Source organism: Mustela lutreola, chromosome 9 (assembly GCF_030435805.1).
Source record: "Mustela lutreola isolate mMusLut2 chromosome 9, mMusLut2.pri, whole genome shotgun sequence".
NCBI classification, from domain to species: Eukaryota; Metazoa; Chordata; class Mammalia; order Carnivora; family Mustelidae; genus Mustela; species Mustela lutreola.
Window position 1 is genome coordinate 68680214 of NC_081298.1, and position 23098 is coordinate 68703311.

The window sequence follows — 23098 nt, forward strand, 5'->3', positions numbered from 1 at the left end:
GTGTTTCTCTCTCCATGGCAAGATGCACTGATGGTAGGGATCTTCTACAGCATCTCATCCCTACGTCAATTCACAACACGTGGCAGCCTGTCTATGTTTGATCTGCTAAGGTTACTCGAAAGCTTGTATAGGAAGGTAGTAAGTGTGCATCTCCTTAACTTACAGAATCATGTAATAATCCTATCCAAGGCCAGCATTTTTATCCTGAGCATTCCTCTTCTGCTTCATGGCTCTGTTGTTTATTTATTCACTGTTTAGAGAGCTACTGTGTATAATAAGTATTTTTATATTTTTTAAAAAGTTTAAAACATTAACCTAAACTTAATTTAGGGGTGTGAAATAATTTTTAAAATTGTATCTGGAATAAGAGCAGCCAACTTTCTTAAGGGACCTTGAAGAGATTTGGCAAGGCATAATGAGAATTTTTCAGGATTACACACCAGGATTACATTTCCAAGCACATGAGGAAACATGAACACTTAAATGGTAATGGTTAGTAATGATCAATAACTACCATCTGAGGGCTTTTTTCTTCTAACCATGATTCTGGATGCTGTGTAGAACCTAGGATCAGTCTCCCTTCACTCCACACCAGCCAACTACCATGGGCTTTTCAATTGTGTCAACAATTTGTCCTTGTTTGCCCGATTTAGGGTTCTCTCTAAATGTAACACATAACTTATCTTTACTTTTAAATGAATTTTCACAGCTTTAGGTATAAGTCTTAATACTTTGAGGGACCGGACACAAAAGAAAGACTCAGAACCACTGCTCGAGACCAAGACATAAAGCCTGCTATTAGCAATATACAGTATTACTTTTATTCAACTCACTGGAATGTATAAATTGCAAAATTTTTCTTTTTTTGCAAGCAAATATTGCTGAGAATAAAGAAATGCTAGGATATTGCTGTGCAACTTGCAAAATGGCTCAACTGAGAGGATACCTCATTTCTACCAGTGGTTGATGTCTCTCTTAAGACCTGCCCCCGAGGAGCTGGAGATTTGGAGAGTGAGTCCATCTCTTCTCAGTGAGTTTTATTACTAACTTTGGCTCCCTTCAATCTTTCAAACATGTATGTTAAAAATTAAGTTATTCATTTATAGATGTCCAAAACCTTCAAAACCCTATTAAGGAAATACTTATTTGAATTACTGACCGTGAAACGTAGGGGAATTAAAAAATAAAAAAAGAAGGCACTGTTTTGTCTCCTGGTAGAAGTGCTAAGATTAAAAAAAAAAAAAAAAGAGGTGCAGCTGACAGCTCCCTGGTATTTCCAAGGAAGGTAAAGGGATAGAGTTTTGCTCTGAGGAAGCACAGCAGGTTACAACAAAAAATGGTTATCTCAGTTCAACACAAAATACCTACAAGTGGCAACGTTAAGGTTAAGAAATTACCCTCAGGTATTCGACTGAGCACATAGTGGGCACTGAAAGTCAGGTCTTTAATAGCCCATTTCTCTATCATTAAGTTCTAGTGATGGTAGTAGGCTGCTGAAGGAGAAAAGGAGATGTTCAAAACCATATTCTTCACCTCAAAATTAAGATTTAAGGGAGAAGCAGAAGGAAAGGCAGACATACAGGGAGAAAGTTAAGCACAGCCCAACAAAAAGGTACTTGATGCCCATTAAGTGACAACAAACTTAACTATAAAACAGAAATATATCTCCACCTCCATTTCTAGACAGTTCCTTAAACTGACTCCTTAACATGAAACATTACTAATAGCTATAGATTTCATTATGTGAATGTATTATAACTAGTATTTACATTATGTAATTATTTTAAATGCTTAAGAAATAAAAGAAAACTTACCCCATCACTTTCTCGATGTGGATTCAGCCTACTATAAACAGCTTCAATAACATTGCGCCTGAAATAAATTATGCATTAGTTTTATTAAATTACGTACAATTACCAAGCTTCTGAGTATTTAAAATACTTTATCCTCAAAAATTAACTGTCATGCTAAATGTTTGCCAAGAACATAGTTTCTACATTTCACTTAGAATTTGATTCAGCACAAGCCATTTGTTCTCATTTATAAAGGAAAGAAGGGCCTTCACCTTTAAATCACATAATAAATTATTCCCTTCAAAAAAAAAAAATCCCTTTGGATGAAATTTTAAAGTTCTTCTCTAGTATAAGAACCATCAACTCATCTCATCTTTTGATAATTGATATACTTCTTCTCCAAAATTACTTAATTACTAATTATAAAGGAACTCAAAATTAGTTCTTTTTGTTCTACTTACTTGCCAGCAAGACCTCCCCCAGGAGGCAAATTTGGGATATTTTCTGCAGACAAGATGCGCATGACATGGGCAAGATCAGGCATTCCTTCCTCACCAGACTTCTCCATAATTTCTGCAGGTTTTTAAAAAGAATTCCTAAATTAATGTGTTTACTCAGGATTCAGAGAAAGTGAAACAAGGGCAACTATTCGGTAGTTATCAATTTTATTAATTTATTTTTTGATTTAAACTCAAGTTAGTTAATATATAGTGTGTTATTAGTTTCTCTAGTATCAGTTTTAAAATGTAAAAAAAACCAAACATTTACTTACTATCACACAAAGAATAAAAGTAATATAAAAAGTTATCTGCAGGGGCGCCTGGGTGGCTCAGGTCATGATCCCAGGGTCCTGGGATAGAGCTCTGCATCAGGCTCTCTGCTCAGCAGGGAGCCTGCTTCTCAACCCCCTCCCCCCCACCCCACCTGCCTCTCTGCCTACTTGTGATCTCTGTCAAATTAAAAAAAAAATTTTTTTTAAAGTTATCTGCATACATAAAAGCAAAAGCTGGAAGAAATGAAATGTTCAACAACACAGGAAGAGTTAAGAAATTTTTGGTACAGCCACTGGGTGTAATGGTTTATAGTAACCAAAAGCGATCCTTGTGAACACAGGACAGCTACATGTAAAAACACTCTGACCTAATTTTATACAAGAATAATACAAAAGTTAAAAAGTTATTAATACTATAATTACCAAAAAAAGTGACAGATGAGTAAGGACTATATGGAGAAGAAAAATTAGAATTGTTTCATAAGGTTATTCATATTTAATTGAAAATTAGTTGATACATAGTATTAGTTCTAGGTGTACAACACAGTGATTCATTAATTATACACACACATGACAAAATGCTCTTCACAGTTTAAGTGCAGTCACCATAAAATGTTACTACAGTATTACTGACTGTATTCCCAATCCTAGATTTTTCAGCCCTATGACCTCTTTGATAACTCAAGTTTGTACCTCTTATTTCTCCTCACCTAGTTCACCTATCCTTCCTTTGGCAACCATTGGTTTATTCTCCTCACACCAATAAGTCTGTTTCTGCTTTGTTTTTTAAATTTCACATGGAATTGAAACACTGTCTTATTTCACTTTGATCCCAAAGTAGTTATGTTCCACAACAATTTAAAATTAAAAAGGCGGGGCACCTGGGTGGCTCAGTTCATTGAGCGTCCGCCTTCGGCTCTGGTCATGATCTCAGCTTTCCAGGACTGAGCCCCACATCAGGCTCCCTGCTTCTGCCTCTCCCTCTCCCCTCTGCTTGCTTTCTCTCTCTCTCTCATAAATAATATCTTTAAAAAAAAAAAAATTGGGCATCTGGGTGGCTCAGTCGTTGGGCATCTGCCTTCAGCTCGGGTCATGATCCCAGGGTCCTGGGATTGAGTCTCGCATCTAGCTTCCAGATCAGCAGGAAGCCTGCTTCTCCCTCTCCCACTCCCCCTGCTTGTGTTCCCTCTCTCACTGTGTCTCTGTCAAATAAATAAAATCTTATAAAAAACAAATAAAAATAAAAATTAAATAAATAAAATAAAAAAGGAAAATAATCACAGAACTCGCTAAGGCTTAGAACAAAACAAAACATTTACACCGCTCTATCTGTATTTACAATTTATGGAAAATACACCTTCAGAGCATGATTATTAAGATATAAACTCCTCAAAAATCAGAGAATGCCAACTTAAAGACAACATAAAAGCAGTGTCCTCAGCTGCCACCATGCCTCACGAGGCCCTCACCGTCACCATAACCTCCCTCACCACTCCCATTCGACTCTGCCCGACTCCCCTATCTCCAAAGGGTCTAAGAGAAGCCTTATCCTACTTCACACGTGCTCCTCCTTTGACTTGAAACACTTTTTACGCCATTCCAACCAACCCATATTGTATAATTCACTCATATTCATCCTTCAGGTTTCAACTTCACATGTCACTTTCTCAAATTCTTCTCCAACCCAAGCCTGAAGCTGTGTACTAGTGCTACACACATCCTTCCACTGCAGATGTCCACTATATCACAGACTGCAAGCTTCTTGAGGCATTATTGTCATTTTTCAGCCTTATACTTGTATCTCTATAGTACAGGATTTCTCAGCTTTGGCACTCATTCTGGACCAGCGACTTTTTGCGGGGGGGGGGGGGGGGGGGCTGTCTTGTGTACTCCAAAATACTAGTAAGAAACACCAGGCTAGTGACAGGACACCAAATATGTGTGCAGACATTGCTAGAGCCAAAGAGAGAGAAAAGGAATGAGTGTGTATGTTACAGAAAGTGGAGAGAGGAGTCAAATGAGTTGTAAGGTAAACAAATGGGGAATCTAGGTAAAAGGTTCTACATTGTATATAGGAGCTCTCTATATTGTTTCAACTCTTCTTCAAGCTTAAAATTACTGCAAAATAGAAAGTAAAAAAAAAAAAAAAAAGTACAGTTGATTCTTGAATGACTCAGGTTTCAACTGTGTGAGTCCACTTATATGTGGGTTTTTTTTGGTATAGTACACTCCAGTAAATATATTTTCTCTTCATGATTTTCTTAATAACATTTACTTTTCTCTGGCTTGCTTTCTTTTTAAAAATTTTATTTATTCATTTGAGAGAAAGAGAGCACAAGCGGGGTGGGGGGCAGAGGGAGAGAAAGCAGTAGACTCCCTGCTGATCAGGAAGCCCAACATGGGGCAACATGGGGCTCAACATGGGACAACATGGGGCTCAACACGGGGCAACACAGGGCTTGATCCTGGGACTCTGAGATATGACCTGAGCCAAAGGCAGACTGCTCAACCAACTGAGCCACACAGGTGCCCCTACTGTCTTGTCTTACTTTATTGTAAAAATACAGTACATCATGGGGCGCTTGGGTGGCTCAGTGGGTTAAGCCTCTGCCTTTGGCTCAGGTCATGATCTCAGGGTCCTGGGACTGAGCCCCGAATCAGGCTGTTTGCTGCTCAGCAGGGAGCCTGCTTCCCCTTCTGTATCTGCCTGCCTCTCTGCCTACTTGTGATCTGTCAAATAAATAAATAAAATCTTAAAAAAAAAATACAGCACATCATATATAGAACATACAAAATATGTGTTTATTGACTGTTTAAGACTTTCAGTCAACAGTAGACTATTGTAATTAAGTTCAGGGGGATTCAAAACGTATATACATTTCCAACTGAGGGGCGAGTGGGAGGGGAAGGCAGAAATAGTGGGGGTGTTTGCACCCCCAACCCATGCTTGTCAAGGGTCAATGTAAAACCAATACTCTTTCATGACATCAATGCTGACTCTTACCAGTAAGATAAAAACATATGGTATAATGAATTCCTATGATTAACTTGGGAGGAATTAAGTGTTAGTGGAATTACAGCACTCGATGTTCATGATAAGCCCCAAAGCAAATTTCACTGGACTCTTCACTCCTAAAAGCATAATCAGCAAAAGGAGAAATAAAATGGCAAGCTTTAACAGACTATTTTCACATGTTTCTCTTTGGTGGTATAATAGACATATTTGTCTTCTCCCTGCCAAAAAATTCCCACACATTGGTCCAAGATGTGATAGTAAATCTCAGGCAGACAGATGCTTATTTTTTAAAGCCTTGTGTTGAAATACTTTTTCCTAACCCTAAAAGAACTATTTGATAAACAAGGGAGAATACTCTTCCTTTCCTTCAAAAACGGGAGGTGGGGAGGGATCACCTTACCTTCAACCCGTGACTCCAAGTGCTTATCCAGCTCTGAATCTTTTCTCACTGCTTCATCTGAGACCTTGGGAGCATTTGAAAAGCAAACTAGTACAATACTCATGTTATCTCGACTTCCCTGTATTTTAAAGAAAAAAGAAAGAAAGAACTGTATTTCCATAGTCCAGCAACTTTCTACTATTTAATTCAAAACAGTTAATTACATTAAGCAATTATAGTTTATTTAAATGAACAGAATGTACACACTCAACACAATCATTTCCATTCCAAAGAACTATCTGAAGTATCCCCTGAAGAAATAAAATCTCTAGATAAGGACAGATCTGTAATTAAAGACTTTTAATTCTGTAAACCTATTCTTACCCACCAGCACTCCACAACCTAAGAAATGAAGGTATCTTCATATGTACTACATCGTCTAAACTTTGTTTCCCACTCACACTGCATATTCCCAGAGTGGCTTCTGCCCAAAATCATGCTACCAAACAAGTGTGCACATTTTCACCTAACTAATTAACCTGCAATAGAGCAATGCTAACAAAATTCTATTGACTTTGACACAGCTGAAAATTACTGATCATTAGGATACCCAAGACACTATACTGAACAATTACAAGCAGAGAAGAAAATAGACTGTAAACTATTCTGAGGATAAAGCAGCAAACAATGGAAGGTAACTAAATGGCTGAGATACAGTAGTCAGATATAATAACTTTCAGAGGACAGACACTAGATTTTTGTTTTTTAAAGATTTTCTTTTTTCATCTATATATCTGATACAGAGAGATACAGAGGGAGAGCATAAGCATGGAGAGAGGCAGAGGGAAAGGGAAAAGGAGACTCCCCGCTGAGCTGGGGAGCCCAACGTGGGACTCGGGGCTCGATCCCAGGATTATGACCTGAGCCAAAGGCAGATGCTTAACCAACTGAGCCACCGAGGCACCCCAAGACAGAAGTCACAAATCATATCAGTCTGCAGAGGGGAACCAAAACTGCTAACTTAGGGACAAATTTTACTGTTGCCCTGGTAATCATACTACCATAGACAAATCATCTATATTGTAAAAAGTAGCATTATTACCATGAGATTATGAGAAATAAATTCTAAAATTTCTTGTACCTTTTCCTGTAGGTATATATATTACTTTAACTGAGTTTCTTAGAACGGTGACTTACAACATTGATTTTTTCAACCCAACCCCCCTAAAAATACTAAGTCAATGGAGGTGGTAGGCAACTTTGATGGTGCAGTTTGCCAACCCAAGTGAAAAAAGCCAAGATCATTCCCATTCTAGTCTTCTCAATCATTATAGCCAGAATCTAGGCAGGCATTGTCTGGTTTAGACTTGCCACCTTTTTGGAACCCACATGACACAGCCAAAAAGACACAAAGGCCTTGAAAAACTTTTGCCACCGCCTCCTAAAATATAATGTAGCAAAGCTTGAAGACAGTGGAGGTCAGGCCTTAAGAAGGCTTCAAAAAGAATAACTCTTTCCAGAGAGTGGGAAAAAAATATCACAAGTATATAAAACCAGATTCTCCGTAAGTGGAAAAAAAAAAATCAGGATTTCCAAAAAATCAGGACTGGCCCAAACTAATTCTTTAATGAAATCTACCAAGACTTTCACAATGACTTCATATTAGAAAATATGCACTGGATGTATGAATACATACAGATATCCACACAAACACTATGGCCCAAATAGCATCTCTCCCCCCCAAAAAAGATCAATACATTTTATAGGAATCATGATTGACCATGTAAGTTCAGATCAGGCAAAAGCTTTATACCACAGATATTAAAGTTACACAATTTCCATTAGGTTCTTTTTTTTTTTTAAAGATTTTATTCATTTATTTGACAGAGAGAGATCACAAGCAGGCAGAGAGGCAGGCAGAGAGAGAGGAGGAAGCAGGCTCCCTGCTGAGCAGAGAGCCCGATGTGGGGCTCGATCCCAGGACTCTGAGATCATGACCTGAGCCGAAGGTAGTGGCTTAACCCACTGAGCCACCCAGGCGCCCCTCCATTAGGTTCTTATGTTATAAAAATTATATCTTATCAATTGGGAAATTACTGAAATACAGTTTCGGGAAGTTTAAATATCAAAAGATAAAGGAAATAATTTACATTTATACCTCAGCTATGTGTGATTCCAATGATGTTTCTTCTATTTCTACATAAAGACAACTTTCAGGGGTGCCTGCGTGCCCAGACAGCTGAGCAACTGACTCCGGTTCAGCTCAAACCCAACCACTGCTCCAAAGCTCTGCACTCAGCCCAGGGACTCCTTAAGATTCTTTGTCCTTCTCCCTCTGCCCCTCCCCCCACCCTCACTCTAAAATAAATCAATCTTTAAAAACAAAACAAAACAAAACCCAGGGTGCTACAGTGTACCCAAAGAAATATTAAAAATGAGGGAAAAGAGATTGATACTCCACATCTACAGACACCCTGCAAACCAGTGTGTAGTAGTTCACAGTGTTAATATCTGGTAACACTATACTCCTCTCAATGACCTCGTATCTTTCCAAAGCCAGGGTTTTGAGAGTTGCTATGATAAAAAGCAAGTCCCATGGGGCACCTGGGTGGCTCAGTGGGTTAAAGCCTCTGCCTTCAGCTCGGGTCATGATCCCAGGGTCCTGGGATGGGCTCTCTGCTCAGTGGGGAGCCTGCTTCTCCCTCTCTCTCTCTGCCTGCTTCTCTGCCTACTCGTGATCTCTGTCTGTCAAATAAATAAATAAATAAAATCTTCTTTAAAAAAAAAAAAAAAGCAAGTCCCATAAAAAAAAAAAATCAATGTAATACAGGAAATGAGGGTGGCCATGCCCAATGATTCCAAGATTTGAGAAGCTGTGCAGTGACCAACACAGTACCCATATCTCATTAGTATGTAGTCCTTTTCTTATTTTTTAAAATTTGTTTATTTATTTTAGAGAGAAAGAAAGAGAAGGTAAGGGGGTGGTGGTACGAGGTGGCGAGGAGTAGAGAAGGGGAAGAGAGAGAAGGAGAAAGAGAATCCCAAGGAGACTCCCCACTGAGCGCAAAGCCCCACGCGGTCTCCCTCCCATTCCCATCACAGATCCCACCACTGTGAGATCATGACCTGAACCGAAACCAACAGTCAGACACTCAACCAAGTAAGCCACCCAGGGGTGTCCCTGTAACTACAGTTTCTTAAAGAATGAAATAAAATATTTTTTCAACGTACATTTATTATTTTGTTAAGACATATACAGACTCATTAATTTTGGCTCTAACTATATAATATTTGTATCTGCTAAGTATTAATATGGCTAAGTAGAACTGCAAAAAAAATTCCAAAATAGTTGGGTACCATGGGACCAAGAAAGCTGGAGAATTACTACACTATAGACTATACTTTTACATTCAGTCCTTCCCTTTCAAAAACCACACTCCACTCTAATACTATCTATGTCTACTTTCACATCATTCAGAACTATGTTTTCTGAAAGCTATAATGGAAAAACACCTGAGTTTAGAGCTAAGCAATTTTTGGAGGCATTTGAGTACATTTTCTATGCTGTATTACTAATCTGGAATGGTGCTGCCCTTGGAAAATAAGCCAAAAAGACACAAAGGCCCTGAAAATCTTCTGCCACCACCTCCTAAAATTCAGTGTAGTAAAGATTGAAGACAGTGGACGTCTTGACTCTTGGTTTCAGCTCAGGTTGTGAGCTGAAACTTCCCCTCAATTTTATCCAACTATCAGGTACTATCTTATGTTTTAAAATAAAGCTTCTGACAATTAATAAAATTGATAAACCCCTGGCCCGACTTATCAAAAAGAAAAGAGAAAGGACCCAAATAAATAAAATCATGAATGAAAGAGGAGAGATCACAACTAACACCAAAGAAATACAAACTATTATAAGAACATACTATGAGCAACTCTACGGCAATAAATTTGACAATCTGGAAGAAATGGATGCATTCCTAGAAACATATAAACTACCACAACTGAACCATGAAGAAATAGAAAGCCTGAACAGACCCATAACCAGTAAGGAGATTGAAACAGTCATTAAAAATCTCCAAACAAACAAAAGCCCAGGGCCAGACGGCTTCCCGGGGGAATTCTACCAAACATTTAAAGAAGAACTAATTCCTATTCTCCTAAAACTGTTCCAAAAAATAGAAATGGAAGGAAAACTTCCAAACTCATTTTATGAGGCCAGCATCACCTTGATCCCAAAACCAGACAAGGATCCCACCAAAAAAGAGAGCTATAGACCAATATCCTTGATGAACACAGATGCGAAAATACTCAACAAAATACTAGCCAATAGGATTCAACAGTACATTAAAAAGATTATTCACCACGACCAAGTGGGATTTATTCCAGGGCTGCAAGGTTGGTTCAACATCCGCAAATCAGTCAATGTGATACAACAAATCAATAAAAGTAAGAACAAGAACCATATGATACTCTCAATAGATGCTGAAAAAGCATTTGACAAAGTACAACATCCCTTCCTGATCAAAACTCTTCAAAGTGTAGGGATAGAGGGCACATACCTCAATATCATCAAAGCCATCTATGAAAAACCCACCGCAAATATCATTCTCAATGGAGAAAAACTGAAAGCTTTTCCGCTAAGGTCAGGAACACGGCAGGGATGTCCATTATCACCACTGCTATTCAACATCGTACTAGAGGTCCTAGCCTCAGCAATCAGACAACAAAAGGAAATTAAAGGCATCCAAATCGGCAAAGAAGAAGTCAAATTATCACTCTTCGCAGATGATATGATACTATATGTGGAAAACCCAAAAGACTCCACTCCAAAACTGCTAGAACTTATACAGGAATTCAGTAAAGTGTCAGGATATAAAATCAATGCACAGAAATCAGTTGCATTTCTCTACACCAACAGCAAGACAGAAGAAAGAGATATTAAGGAGTCAATCCCATTTACAATTGCATCCAAAACCATAAGATACCTAGGAATAAACCTAACCAAAGAGACACAGAATCTATACTCAGAAAACTATAAAGTACTCATGAAAGAAATTGAGGAAGACACAAAGAAATGGAAAAATGTTCCATGCTCCTGGATTGGAAGAATAAATATTGTGAAAATGTCTATGCTACCTAAAGCAATCTACACATTTAATGCAATTCCTATCAAAGTACCATCCATCTTTTTCAAAGAAATGGAACAAATAATTCTAAAATTTATATGGAACCAGAAAAGACCTCGAATAGCCAAAGGGATATTGAAAAAGAAAGCCAACGTTGGTGGCATCACAATTCCGGACTTCAAGCTCTATTACAAAGCTGTCATCATCAAGACAGCATGGTACTGGCACAAAAACAGACACATAGATCAATGGAACAGAATAGAGAGCCCAGAAATAGACCCTCAACTCTATGGTCAACTAATCTTCGACAAAGCAGGAAAGAATGTCCAATGGAAAAAAGACAGCCTTTTCAATAAATGGTGCTGGGAAAATTGGACAGCCACATGCAGAAAAATGAAATTGGACCATTTCCTTACACCACACACAAAAATAGACTCAAAATGGATGAAGGACCTCAATGTACGAAAGGAATCCATCAAAATCCTTGAGGAGAACACGGGCAGCAACCTCTTCGACCTCTGCCGCAGCAACATCTTCCTGGGAACAACGCAAAAGGCAAGGGAAGCAAGGGAAAAAATGAACTACTGGGATTTCATCAAGATCAAAAGCTTTTGCACAGCAAAGGAAACAGTTAACAAAATCAAAAGACAACTGACAGAATGGGAGAAGATATTTGCAAACGACATATCAGATAAAGGACTAGTGTCCAGAATCTATAAAGAACTTAGCAAACTCAACACCCAAAGAACAAATAATCCAATCAAGAAATGGGCAGAAGACATGAACAGACATTTCTGCAAAGAAGACATCCAGATGGCGAACAGACACATGAAAAAGTGCTCCATATCACTCGGCATCAGGGAAATACAAATCAAAACCACAATGAGATATCACCTCACACCAGTCAGAGTGGCTAAAATCAACAAGTCAGGAAATGACAGATGCTGGCGAGGATGCGGAGAAAGGGGAACCCTCCTACACTGTTGGTGGGAATGCAAGCTGGTGCAGCCACTCTGGAAAACAGCATGGAGGTTCCTCAAAATGTTGAAAATAGAACTGCCCTATGACCCAGCAATTGCACTATTGGGTATTTACCCTAAAGATACAAATGTAGTGATCCAAAGGGACACATGCACCCGAATGTTTATAGCAGCAATGTCCACAATAGCCAAACTATGGAAAGAACCTAGATGTCCATCAACAGATGAATGGATCAAGAAGATGTGGTATATATACACAATGGAATACTATGCAGCCATCAAAAGAAATGAAATCTTGCCATTTGCAACAACGTGGATGGAACTAGAGCGTATCATGCTTAGCGAAATAAGTCAAGCAGAGAAAGACAACTATCATATGATCTCCCTGATATGAGGAAGTGGTGATGCAACATGGAGGCTTAAGTGGGTAGAAGAATAAATGAAACAAGATGGGATTGGGAGGGAGACAAACCATAAGTGACTCTTAATCTCACAAAACAAACTGAGGGTTGCCGGGGGGAGGGGGTTTGGGAGAAGGGGGTGGGATTATGGACATTGGGGAGGGTATGTGATTTGGTGAGTGCTGTGAAGTGTGTAAACCTGGTGATTCACAGACCTGGGGATAAAAATATATGTTTATAAAAAATATATGTTTATAAAAAATAAAAAATTTAAAAAAAAAAATAAATAAATAAAGCTTCTGGATGCCTGGATGGCTTAGTGGGTTAAGCCTCTGCCTTCAGCTCAGGTCATGATCCCAGGACTCTCTGCTTAGCCGGGAGCCTGCTTCTCTCTCTCTCTCTCTCTCTCTCTCTCTCTCTCTGCCTGCCTCTGCCTACTTATAATCTCTCTGTGTCAAATAAACAAGTAAAATCTTAAAAAAAAAAAAAAAAAGTTCCTGATAAGTGGTACATAAACTGAATTTAGGAAAATCCAATAGTATTTTAAAACAAAAAATAAAAGAACAATTTAAAGGAACATGGACTTCTACAATTTAAGAAAAAGCAAGTGGCAAAGTAACATGAATAGGATACATTTCTGTAAAAATAAAAAACAAAAAACAAGAGAAAGAAAACCCTATTTTTTAAACTTCTCTAAGTTTGTATGAATAAACAGAATTGTTTGGAAGAATATATGTGGTTGCTTAATGGGGATGAGATTTTTAAAAAGGACATAAATACAAACATCTTTGGCTTTGTTCACCAATGTTCTTATTAATCTTATAATTGTTGAAAAAAGAAAAACAAACCCTTAGCATTTCCATTCGGGAAAATTTTTCATCAAACCCTCTGTAAAACATTTACTACGGACACATCTAACTTGACCAGGAGATGTGAATTCTAGTCTTGACTTCAACACTCATCAAAATATGACTTAACAGGGCACCTGGTTGGCTCAGTGGGTTAAGCCTCTGCCTTCGATTCAGGTCATGATCTCAGGGTCCTGGGATTGAGTCCCACGTCGGGCTCTCTGCTTGGCAGGGAGCCTGCTTCTTCCTGTCTCCCTCTGCCTGCCTCTCTGCCTACTTGTGATTTCTCTCTCTCAAATAAATAAAATCTTAAAAAAAAAAATTCAATATTCTTAAAAAACAAAAAGAAACTAATACATCTTTAAAAAAATATGACTTAACAGTTATCTTTTAATGTCAAAACTTTACTTCCTTACTTGCAAGTTGGAAACGGATTTTTATTTCATTCATCTCAGGTCACTAGGAGGACAAATGAGTGTTATTTATAAGTTATGAAAGACTATGCAAACAGCAGTTACGTGGCTTATGCAACCTGAAATTAGCGTAAATACCATGAATGCTACTAGCACTGGCAATGAAATGGGAAGACTGCTTTCTTAGGGGCTATTTTCTCCTAGAGTGAATTATCTTAAGAGAGTAACGCCTAACTAGAGTCATCCAACACTTACTGCTTCATATTGCTAAGCAGCAATCCTGAAAAAGATAATCATTAGCAATAATAACACTACCTTTTATAGTTGTGAAAATTAAATGTATTAAGACATGTGTGAACTGCTTAGAACAGCATTTGGCTGTACATAGAAAGCAGCAATTTACTGATGCTGTTGTGATTATGATGATTATCACAATCTCCCCAGATTTCATGAGTTAACATATAAAACTGCTTGTAATCTATCAGGGCATGACAAGTGTTAGAAGTGTTAGAAAATATTGACACATCATTTAAATCTATTATCAGGGAAACTTCTACTGCAAAATCAGATCTACTCTCTCTCAGTTTTAAGTAGCTAGCACCTCTGGAGCAGTCGCCAAGCACTGGGCTAAAATGCTTTCCATGGATCTTAAAATTTTGTATTCAGTCTTGTAGACAAAGTTCAAAGCAATCATACCCTATTTTAATCATATTGTTTTATAACAATGCTAACCGTTAGTTTTACACCACAAACAAGTGACAAATGATGGAGTTAGAAAAACAAAAAGGGGTAAGAAGTTTAATATTTAATTCCGAAAGTAACACAGAAAGGTTCAAAATATTCACAGGGTTGTTCTGTTTCAACACAAAAGTTAACTAAGCTTCTCAAAATTGATTTCAATTCGGGGCGCCTGAGTGGCTCCATCGGTTAAGCATCCAACTCCTGATTTCAGCTCAAGTCATGATCTCAGGTTGTGAGAGGGAGCCCTCCCCCCCACCCCCACCCCGCGCTCAGCAGGGAATCTGCTTGAGTTTCCTCCTGTCCCTCTGCCCCACACACTCCAGCAAACCTCTCACTCTCTCTAATTAAATAGTAACAACTGACTTCAATTTGAATGCAGCTTCATTCAAAGGAACCATAGTGGCCAACTTCCACTAAAATTGATGAATCATGTGTTCCTCCAACCTCTTGTTCCTATTACTGTCATTTATCATTTCCAAGATTCTAGGAATCCAGGATATTTAATACCACCAACAGGAATATTTAATCGCAGATTAAAGCTGTCAAGCAAAGAGCCACCACCAGAATCAGTTCAACCCCATTCAGAAGGGTGGAGCCAAATTTCCTGAAAGCTAGTAACACCCTTTCAATGGAAGGGAGAGGGCAGTTTATCCACAATATAAACTTCTTTTTTTACTCCACATTACAGACCTAATAGATTTTGGCTATTCCCTTCAGAACTACAGGACATTCCTTCAACAAAATACCACACAACATGACAAATGATTTAGACTGATATCTACAGACACGGAGATCTCTCTACAATATACTGTTGAACAAAAAAGCATACTGTAGAATAACAAGCATAATGATCTCATTTTTATACAAATATACATACTCACAGGCAGGCAAAAAAGACTAGAAAGATATATACCACACAATGAGCACAGCCTAATTCAGGTGAGTGGCAAATTTTTGAATGTTTCTTTATAATTTCTGAATTACCTGGAATTTTTTAAATAGTTAAGTATATGGTTATTTTATAATCAGGGAAAATGCTGTCTTCATCTGCTAGGCAGATGAAAAAACATCTGCTTGCTTTTGTCTCAAAATAGCTGCAGGTCAAAATCTCTCCATGTAGAGCCCAAGGAGAAGACATTTTAGAGCCTATTCAATCACTGACAACCATCGATACTTTCATACTTAACCTACCCAGTTAAGTTAAAAAAAATTATATATATATATACACACACACACACACACACACATACAGTATACTTAAGGAATAAAAACAACAACAGAAAAGCTAAAGGAACCATCATTTAAAATCCTTTGGAAAAAAAAGCTACCAAATGAAAACACCATTTCTCTATTTGAAGCTGTCTCTTCCCATTCTACAGAAAAGTAGACACTTCACCAAAACCTGGGTATTTCCACAGACTCAAGAGATCCTTCATTAGAAACTTTGTGGCCGTGTCTGTATCTTCCAAAGCAACTTACATGGTGAGGAGACAGAACAATTCTAATCTAGACAGAATAAGTAAGTCAGAAACTTTATTTCATATAACTGAAAGTTAGTTTTGCCTCAGTTATCTTTTCAATCAGAGCCATACACTACTCACAAATTCTAGGCACTGGTCAGTTAACTCAAATTTTGACTGACTTCTGTATAGCACTGTCAAAAACCCACCTGAAACTACCAAATATTTTAAAGAAATTCAAGTGAATTGCTGAATATCTGTTAGTCTGCATTTGCTTTCCCTATCGCTATATGAAGTTAAGATTTACAGAACGTTACAAAACTAAATTAAATGTTACAGATTCACAGGAATTCGTCACAGCATTATCTCTTATACTACTCTTTGGTTTCTATTTAAGATTTTATTTATTTATTACTCTTTGGTTTTTAATCAGTAATGACAAAAAACATCTATATGAAAAGAACTCTGGTATCTTCTACCAAAGTTAAGGTATGCTCTACCATGGCATATACCATTTCTACAAAACCACATGTAAATCCATTTTTTATTTTGTTGCTAGGAAAGTACTTCTTTTACTAAATGATAAGAAATACATAATTCATACTTCTACTTCAGTTTTCATCTTAGCTGCTAGAAGGCTTAGATCTAAATTACAAAACTTGACTTAGCCTAGGTCTCTGGTGTGTCTTCCAATATTATACATAGCTTTTGATCTTCTGTATGTTTACTTCAGAAGTATACCATATAACACAGTTCATCAAACTGCTTCAAAATCTGGCGTAGACCTCTACTGGCAATACTGAGAATTTAAATCAAAAGGCACAATTCTACATAGGTGTCTCAGCCACAGCAACAAGCCATAAAGTAGTACTTAAATGACAACAAATGCCACAAGGTTATTAAACTTAATTTTCCTAGAAGGTTGAGGCAAACGAGGATACTCCCCCTCCTCCCTTGCAAAAATAATATGTAGTGAAGAAAATGATTTAAAAACATACAGGTTTTCCCTAATGAAAAGTTTTTAAAATTTAAGTTTGGTTCATTTTACTTACCATGCCTTTTCAAAATTAACAGGGTATTTTAACTGTAACAAAAAGACATACATACCTTATGTAAACAAGTGTCCACTACCCAATTGCACACATTTTCCAGGTCATCAGATACCTCAAGCCTAGATTTAACAAATTCACAGAGCTCCTCATTACTCATAACATCCCAGATCCCATCACAAGCCAAGATGATAAATTCATCCTCTTCTGCTCTTAAAATTTCATAAACCTCAGGCTCTGGAGAAACAAGTTGTTCTGTTGGGCCCTTGCCATCAACACACTTGTAATCATAGTCCCCCAAAGCACGAGACACTGCTAATGAACCATTAACACGCTGTATCATTACGCTGCCTCCTGCATTCTGGATTCGCTCCTTCTCCCTTGGATTGCAAGGTTTGTGATCCTGGGTGGAAAAGCAGACTTGTCCATTCCTATACAGAACAGCACGTGAATCACCACAGTTGATAAAGTAGATATGCTTGGGTGAAATCAGGACGCCAACTGCAGTTGAACCACTTCTGTCCATTCCGTTTCTGAGGTCTGAAAAGTTACGCATGTATTCATCGATTTTCAAAAAGCCAGTTCTGATGCCATTCTTGACATTTTCCACAGAGGGCTCAAGAGCGGATCCTGATTTTGCAGCTGCCCTGAAGTCTTCGTTATTAGTGATGTGTTCTAGTAAGTGCGTTGAGCAGTAATTTGCTACTCGAGATCCAGCATGACCATCATAAACTGCAAAAAAGGACCAGTCTTCCAAGCCGTGAGGAATGCCTACAACAGCTGTGTGTGCGTCTTCCATTTCCACTCTCCATCCTTGCATGCTGCTCAGGCCATAACGTAAACCATTCCCAGCACCATGAGCATTATGTTTCTCAGTTTTGGGTTTGTCCAAAAATGCACCCATGTTTAATAAGGAATCTGAAAGAAAACAAAAAGCAGCCAAGGGTTATATGCTGAAATCTGTCAGAGAATTATCTATAATATTCCATCTGTTCTCTAGTAACTACTTTCTCAAGTGTGTTTTTCAGTATTCTCTAAATTTACTGGAACAACAAAAGAGAAACCAAGAAAATTTCCCCATACATCCTTATTCTAGAACAGTGGTTTCTCAATCCTGCCACATTAGAATCATCAGGCCAATTAAATCAGAATCTCTAGGGGTGAGACCCAGATATCGGTATTTTTTTTTAAGCCTCTCTGGTGACTTAGATGTACAGTAAGTTGAAAACCACTGTTCCAGGAAAGGGAAACTAAAAACACAACCTGGTTTAAGTTTTCTTAAATACTCAGCTTATTTTTTATTTTTTTAAAGCTTTTATTTACTTATTTATTTGTCAGAGAGAGGGAGGGAGAACACAAGCAGGCAGAGCGGCAGGCAGAGGCAGAGAGAGAAGCAGGCTCCCCGCTGAGCAAGGATCCCGATGTGGGACTCGATCCCAGGACCCTGGGATCATGACCTGAGCCAAGGGCATCGGCTTAACCAACTGAGCCACCCAGGCATCCCTTAAATACTCAATTTATAAGAGAACTCTGGGGTTCAATATAGAAGACTGATCCATGAGAATATTCAGAATGGTGTGGCATCTTTTCTAATATACTAAAGTAATTTAGTATATTTCAGAAAGACTTCCAAAAGCATGGATTTGTAAGACATTTTCCTTCGATGATCCTGATTACCCCCAAAACTTAATTTTTTTTTAGATTTTATTTATCTATTTGACAGACAGAGATCACAAGCAGGCAGAGAGGGAGGCAGAGAGAGAGGCGGAAGCAGGCTCCCTACTGAGCAGAGAGCCCAATGCGGGGCTTGTTACCAGGACCCTGAGATCATGACCCGAGCCGAAGGCAAACCCACTGAGCCACCCAGGCGCCCCCCAAAACTTAGACATCAAATCTCCATTCTCAAACATTTGATTTTAATCAAAGCTTTACTGCATATCAAATTGAAAGCTATTATTTGGATTCTGTTAAAACAATGTAACCTCAGGGATGTGCTACAGAATATACTTAACACGCTGGTGGGTTTTATAATCCATAAAGTAGCATTAGGACAATTTTTACTCGGTGTTGAAAGAGATTTACAATCCACACACAGGACTGTAACATATGACGAGGCATTCCCTCTCCCTCCTGGCGTCACTGTTGTTTTAGAATAAACTTTCCCAATTTCAAATGACTTGGTCTAGAGTGCTGGTTCTCCAAATAAGCATGCAGATACCCCAGCAGTTTCCCACCTACAATCCTGGCCCTGATACTCACTAGCTTTGTGACCTTAAGTAAGATTCTTAGTCACTTGTAGCTCAAATTCCTTCTGTGGATTAATTAGCCACTTTTACCTTCTCTCCTCTGTCAAATGGGGGTTACAACAATAGTACCCACACAGAGTTGCAATGAAGAATGAGTTGATGTAATGTGCTTAGCACAGTACTTGAAACAATAAAAATCATAAAATGTTTGTTGTTACTTGCTCAAAATGCAGATTCAAAAAAAAAAAAAAGATTTTTTTTTTCCCCCCTAGTACATCTTGGATGGGGGACCTTCAAAAGAGCATGCTGGCAACTGAAAAAAAAATCACATTTTGAGAGACACTAATCTAGATCAGTGGACTTTCATTTGGATCTAGGTATCTTTGTGAGTTACCTTTTCCAGCTATGACCATTATTAACTATATATATATATATAATATATATATTAAAAGGAATTCTGAAAGTTTTCCAAATACTTAAAATTACTTTTCATTCAAATATAACACAAAATAGCAATGTTACAGAATACTGTAACATTATTTTTTTTTAAGTTATTTATTTATTTATTTATTTATTTGAGAGAGAGAGAGCGTGCACACAAGCAGGGAGAGCAGCAGGCAGAGCAGCAGGCAGAGGGAGAAGCAGACACTTAACTGATTGAGGCACCCAGGGGGCCCAGGAGTCACACACTCTTCCGTGGGAGTTAGTCAGGTACCCCTGTTGTTTTTTTTACTGTTTTTTTAGTGATCTCTATCCCCAGCGTGGGACTTGAGCTCACAACCCGAAGAACAAGAGCTGCATGCTCTACCAACTGAGCCAACCAGACACCCTCTCAAACCACTTTTCATTTCAATCTATCAATTAAAAAAAAAGTTTTGTCCTTTTCATCACCTTGATGCTCTAATTAAGGTGCCACTGTTTTACATTTCAACAAATAAGCTGAAAACCACCAGAATTACTCATTTCAGACATTAAAACAAAAGTTCAGAAATTCCTATTTCCAAATTTGTTTTTAAGTGAAGAATAAATAGAGAAGGAAGAAAGGGTATTCAATAGAACACTACAGGGAACATTAAGAATGAAAAGGAACCTGGAAGGGCAGCTTTGGAAAACCATCCAATGAGTACTCCCACAACACACACTCTCCTGAATACTGTGGCAGTTACACCAAGAAGAGCCTGCTGCTTTCACTGCTAGGATTCCTACCTGCTGTCTGGTTCTTTCTAAAGTTACTTGCTCAAGATTCAAAGTCCAGGAAATTAGTATCTGAGCTCAGGTCACCAGCACACCTAACAGGCTTTATCAGGGACTACATTCTTTCGCAAATAGGTCATTTTTTAATTAAGATTTTATTTTATTTATTTAAGTAGGCTCCACAACCAGCACAGAGCTGGAACATGTGGTCTGAACTCATGACCCTGAGATCAAGACCTGAGCTGAGATCAAGAGTCAGATGCTTGGGGCGTCTGGGTGGCTCGTGGGTTAAGCCTCTGCCTTCAGCTCAGGTCATGGTCTCAGAGTTCTGGGATGAAACCCTGGGATTGCATCGGGCTCTGCTCAGCAGGGAGCCTGCTTCCTCTCTCTCTCTCTCTCTCTCTGCCTGTTTCTCTGCCTACTATGTAACCTCTGTCAAATAAACAAAATCTTTAAAAAAAAAAAAAAAAAGTCAGACGCTTAACCCTGAGCCACCCAAGTGCACCTCAAGATTTTATTTTTAAATAATGTCTACACTAATATGAGATTCGAACTTACAACCCTGAGATCAAGAATTGCATGCTGTGGGGCATCTGGATGGCTCAATCATTAAGCGGCTGCCTTTGGCTGAGGTCATGATCCCAGGGTCCTGGAATCGAGCCATGAGTTAGTTCCACATCAGGCTCCCTGCTCGGCGGGAAGCCTGCTTCTTCTCCCTCTCCCACCCCCCTACTTGTGTTCCACTCTCTCGCTGTGTGTTTCTCTCATACATGCATACATACATACGTATATACATACATAAATGTTGCATGCTGTAACTGAATGAGCCAGCCAGGGTGCCCCACAGACTGGCCATTTTTAAGTCCCAAACTGATATTTTAAAGTTGGGGTTGTCCCTTAATGATTTATTTTTATTAAGTTTTACTTATTTATTTTTAAGTAATCTCTTATACCCAATGTGGGGTTCAAACTCAACCCTAACATCAAAAGTCAAACACTCTTCTGACTGAGCCAGCCAGGTGCCCCTGATTTAATTTTTTAAACATGAAATATCACACATATGAGAGATTACATAACATATACATATAGCTAAAAAGTAAAAAAATGAACACCTATGTACCCATCATACAATTTAAGAAGTAGAACATTATCAAGACCACTGAAGCATCCTATTATCCTGAATTTTATCATCAGTATCCCTTGTAGTTTTTAACCACTTGAGGCACAGTTTTATATTTTTGACATACACCACTATACTTCTGAGATTCATCCACACTTACGCAGAGCTGTAGTTCTCTATGCCACCATATGTTCGTGTATAATTTTTATCCATCCTACTATCAATGAATATTTGAGTTGTTTTTCATTTTTTAATATTATAAAACAGTGCTATTGTGAACCATCTTGATGCAAATGTAGTTTTCCCAAAAGACATACCAAAATTCCCAAGTACTTAAAGTATGCAAATTTGACAGTTACTATACATGATCTTTTTTTCCATCAAAGGTCACGTAACAGGGGCGCCTGGGTGGCTCAGTTAAGCGTCTGACTTCAGCTCAGGTCAGGATATCAGAGCCCTGTTGTGTTGAGCCCCATTAGGTTCGAGGCTCAGCAGGGCATCTGCTTGTTCCACTCTATCTCTGCCCCTCTCCCCACTCATGTGTGCACACTCAAATACATAAAATCTTAAAAAAAAAAAAAAAATCACAAAACAAACCATTACCTTTCCAAAGGTTTAGTTCCCAAATGCTCATTTGCTAACACTACTTTCTTTAAAATAGTTACCTTCTTGGTAAGTAACCTTTATCTGAATGGGAAGATTGTGTGTGTGTGTGTGTGTGTGTGTGTGTGTGTGTGTCTGTCTGTCCGTATTTTCTTTTATCTAAAAATATCTGCATACTGCTGTGGAATTAGCAACTTCTATTTTACATTGTATTATTCTTCAAAAGCAAAGAACTTTGCTGAGATGATCAGCAAACTTCTATGTAATAAAATGTATTTCCTGGTCACTTCTCATATAGGCACTGTAAAAACTACATTTTTTTTTTTTAAAGAATTACTTAGGGGTGCTTGGGTGCCTCAGTGGATTAAAGCCTCTGGCTCAGGTCATGATCCCAGGGTTCTGGCATTGAGCAGTGCACTGGGCTCTCTACTCAGCGGGGAGCCTGCTTCCTCCTCTCTCTCTCTCTGCCTGCTTGTGATCTCTGTCAAATAAACAAAATTAAAAAAAAAAAAAAAAAAGAATTATTTATTTGAGGGGCGCCTGGGTGGCTCAGTGGGTTAAGCCTCTGCCTTCAGCTCAGGTCATGGTCCCAGGGTCCTGGGATTGAGTCCTGCATCAGCTCTCTGCTCAGCGGGGAGCCTGCTTCCCCCTGTCTTTGCCTGCCTCTCGGCCTACTTGTGATCTCTGTCAAATAAATAAATAGAATATTTAAAAAAAAAAAAAGATTTATTTATTTGAGAGTGTGTATGCGTGTGAGCAAGGAGTGGGCGGGGTGGGGGGAGGAGAGAGAAACCCACGCAGACTCAGTACTGAGCGTGGAGCGCAAGGCGGGCTTAATCCCACCACCCTGAGATCACAACGGGCACCAAAATCAAGACTCCAATACAATCAGCTGAGCCACTCAAGTACCCCCAAAACTAACTGTATTTTATTTTATTTTAATTTATTTGACAGACA

General features: G+C 38.5%; 1 protein-coding gene across 3 annotated transcripts in view; it reads right to left on the reverse strand.

Moving 5' to 3' along the window:
- PPM1B (protein phosphatase, Mg2+/Mn2+ dependent 1B) overlaps positions 1-23098 on the reverse strand; it is a 97943-nt gene that overhangs the window by 24592 nt on the left and 50253 nt on the right. For all 3 annotated transcript variants that reach the window (XM_059134597.1, XM_059134598.1, XM_059134596.1), the window contains exons 2-5: positions 17037-17896; positions 5982-6099; positions 2255-2366; positions 1815-1872 (exon numbers count right to left, since the gene is read on the reverse strand). In XM_059134597.1, coding sequence (XP_058990580.1) covers positions 1815-1872; positions 2255-2366; positions 5982-6099; positions 17037-17882 — 1134 coding nt within the window. In that variant the 5' untranslated portion in view covers positions 17883-17896. The remainder of the gene's footprint in view (positions 1-1814; positions 1873-2254; positions 2367-5981; positions 6100-17036; positions 17897-23098) is intronic.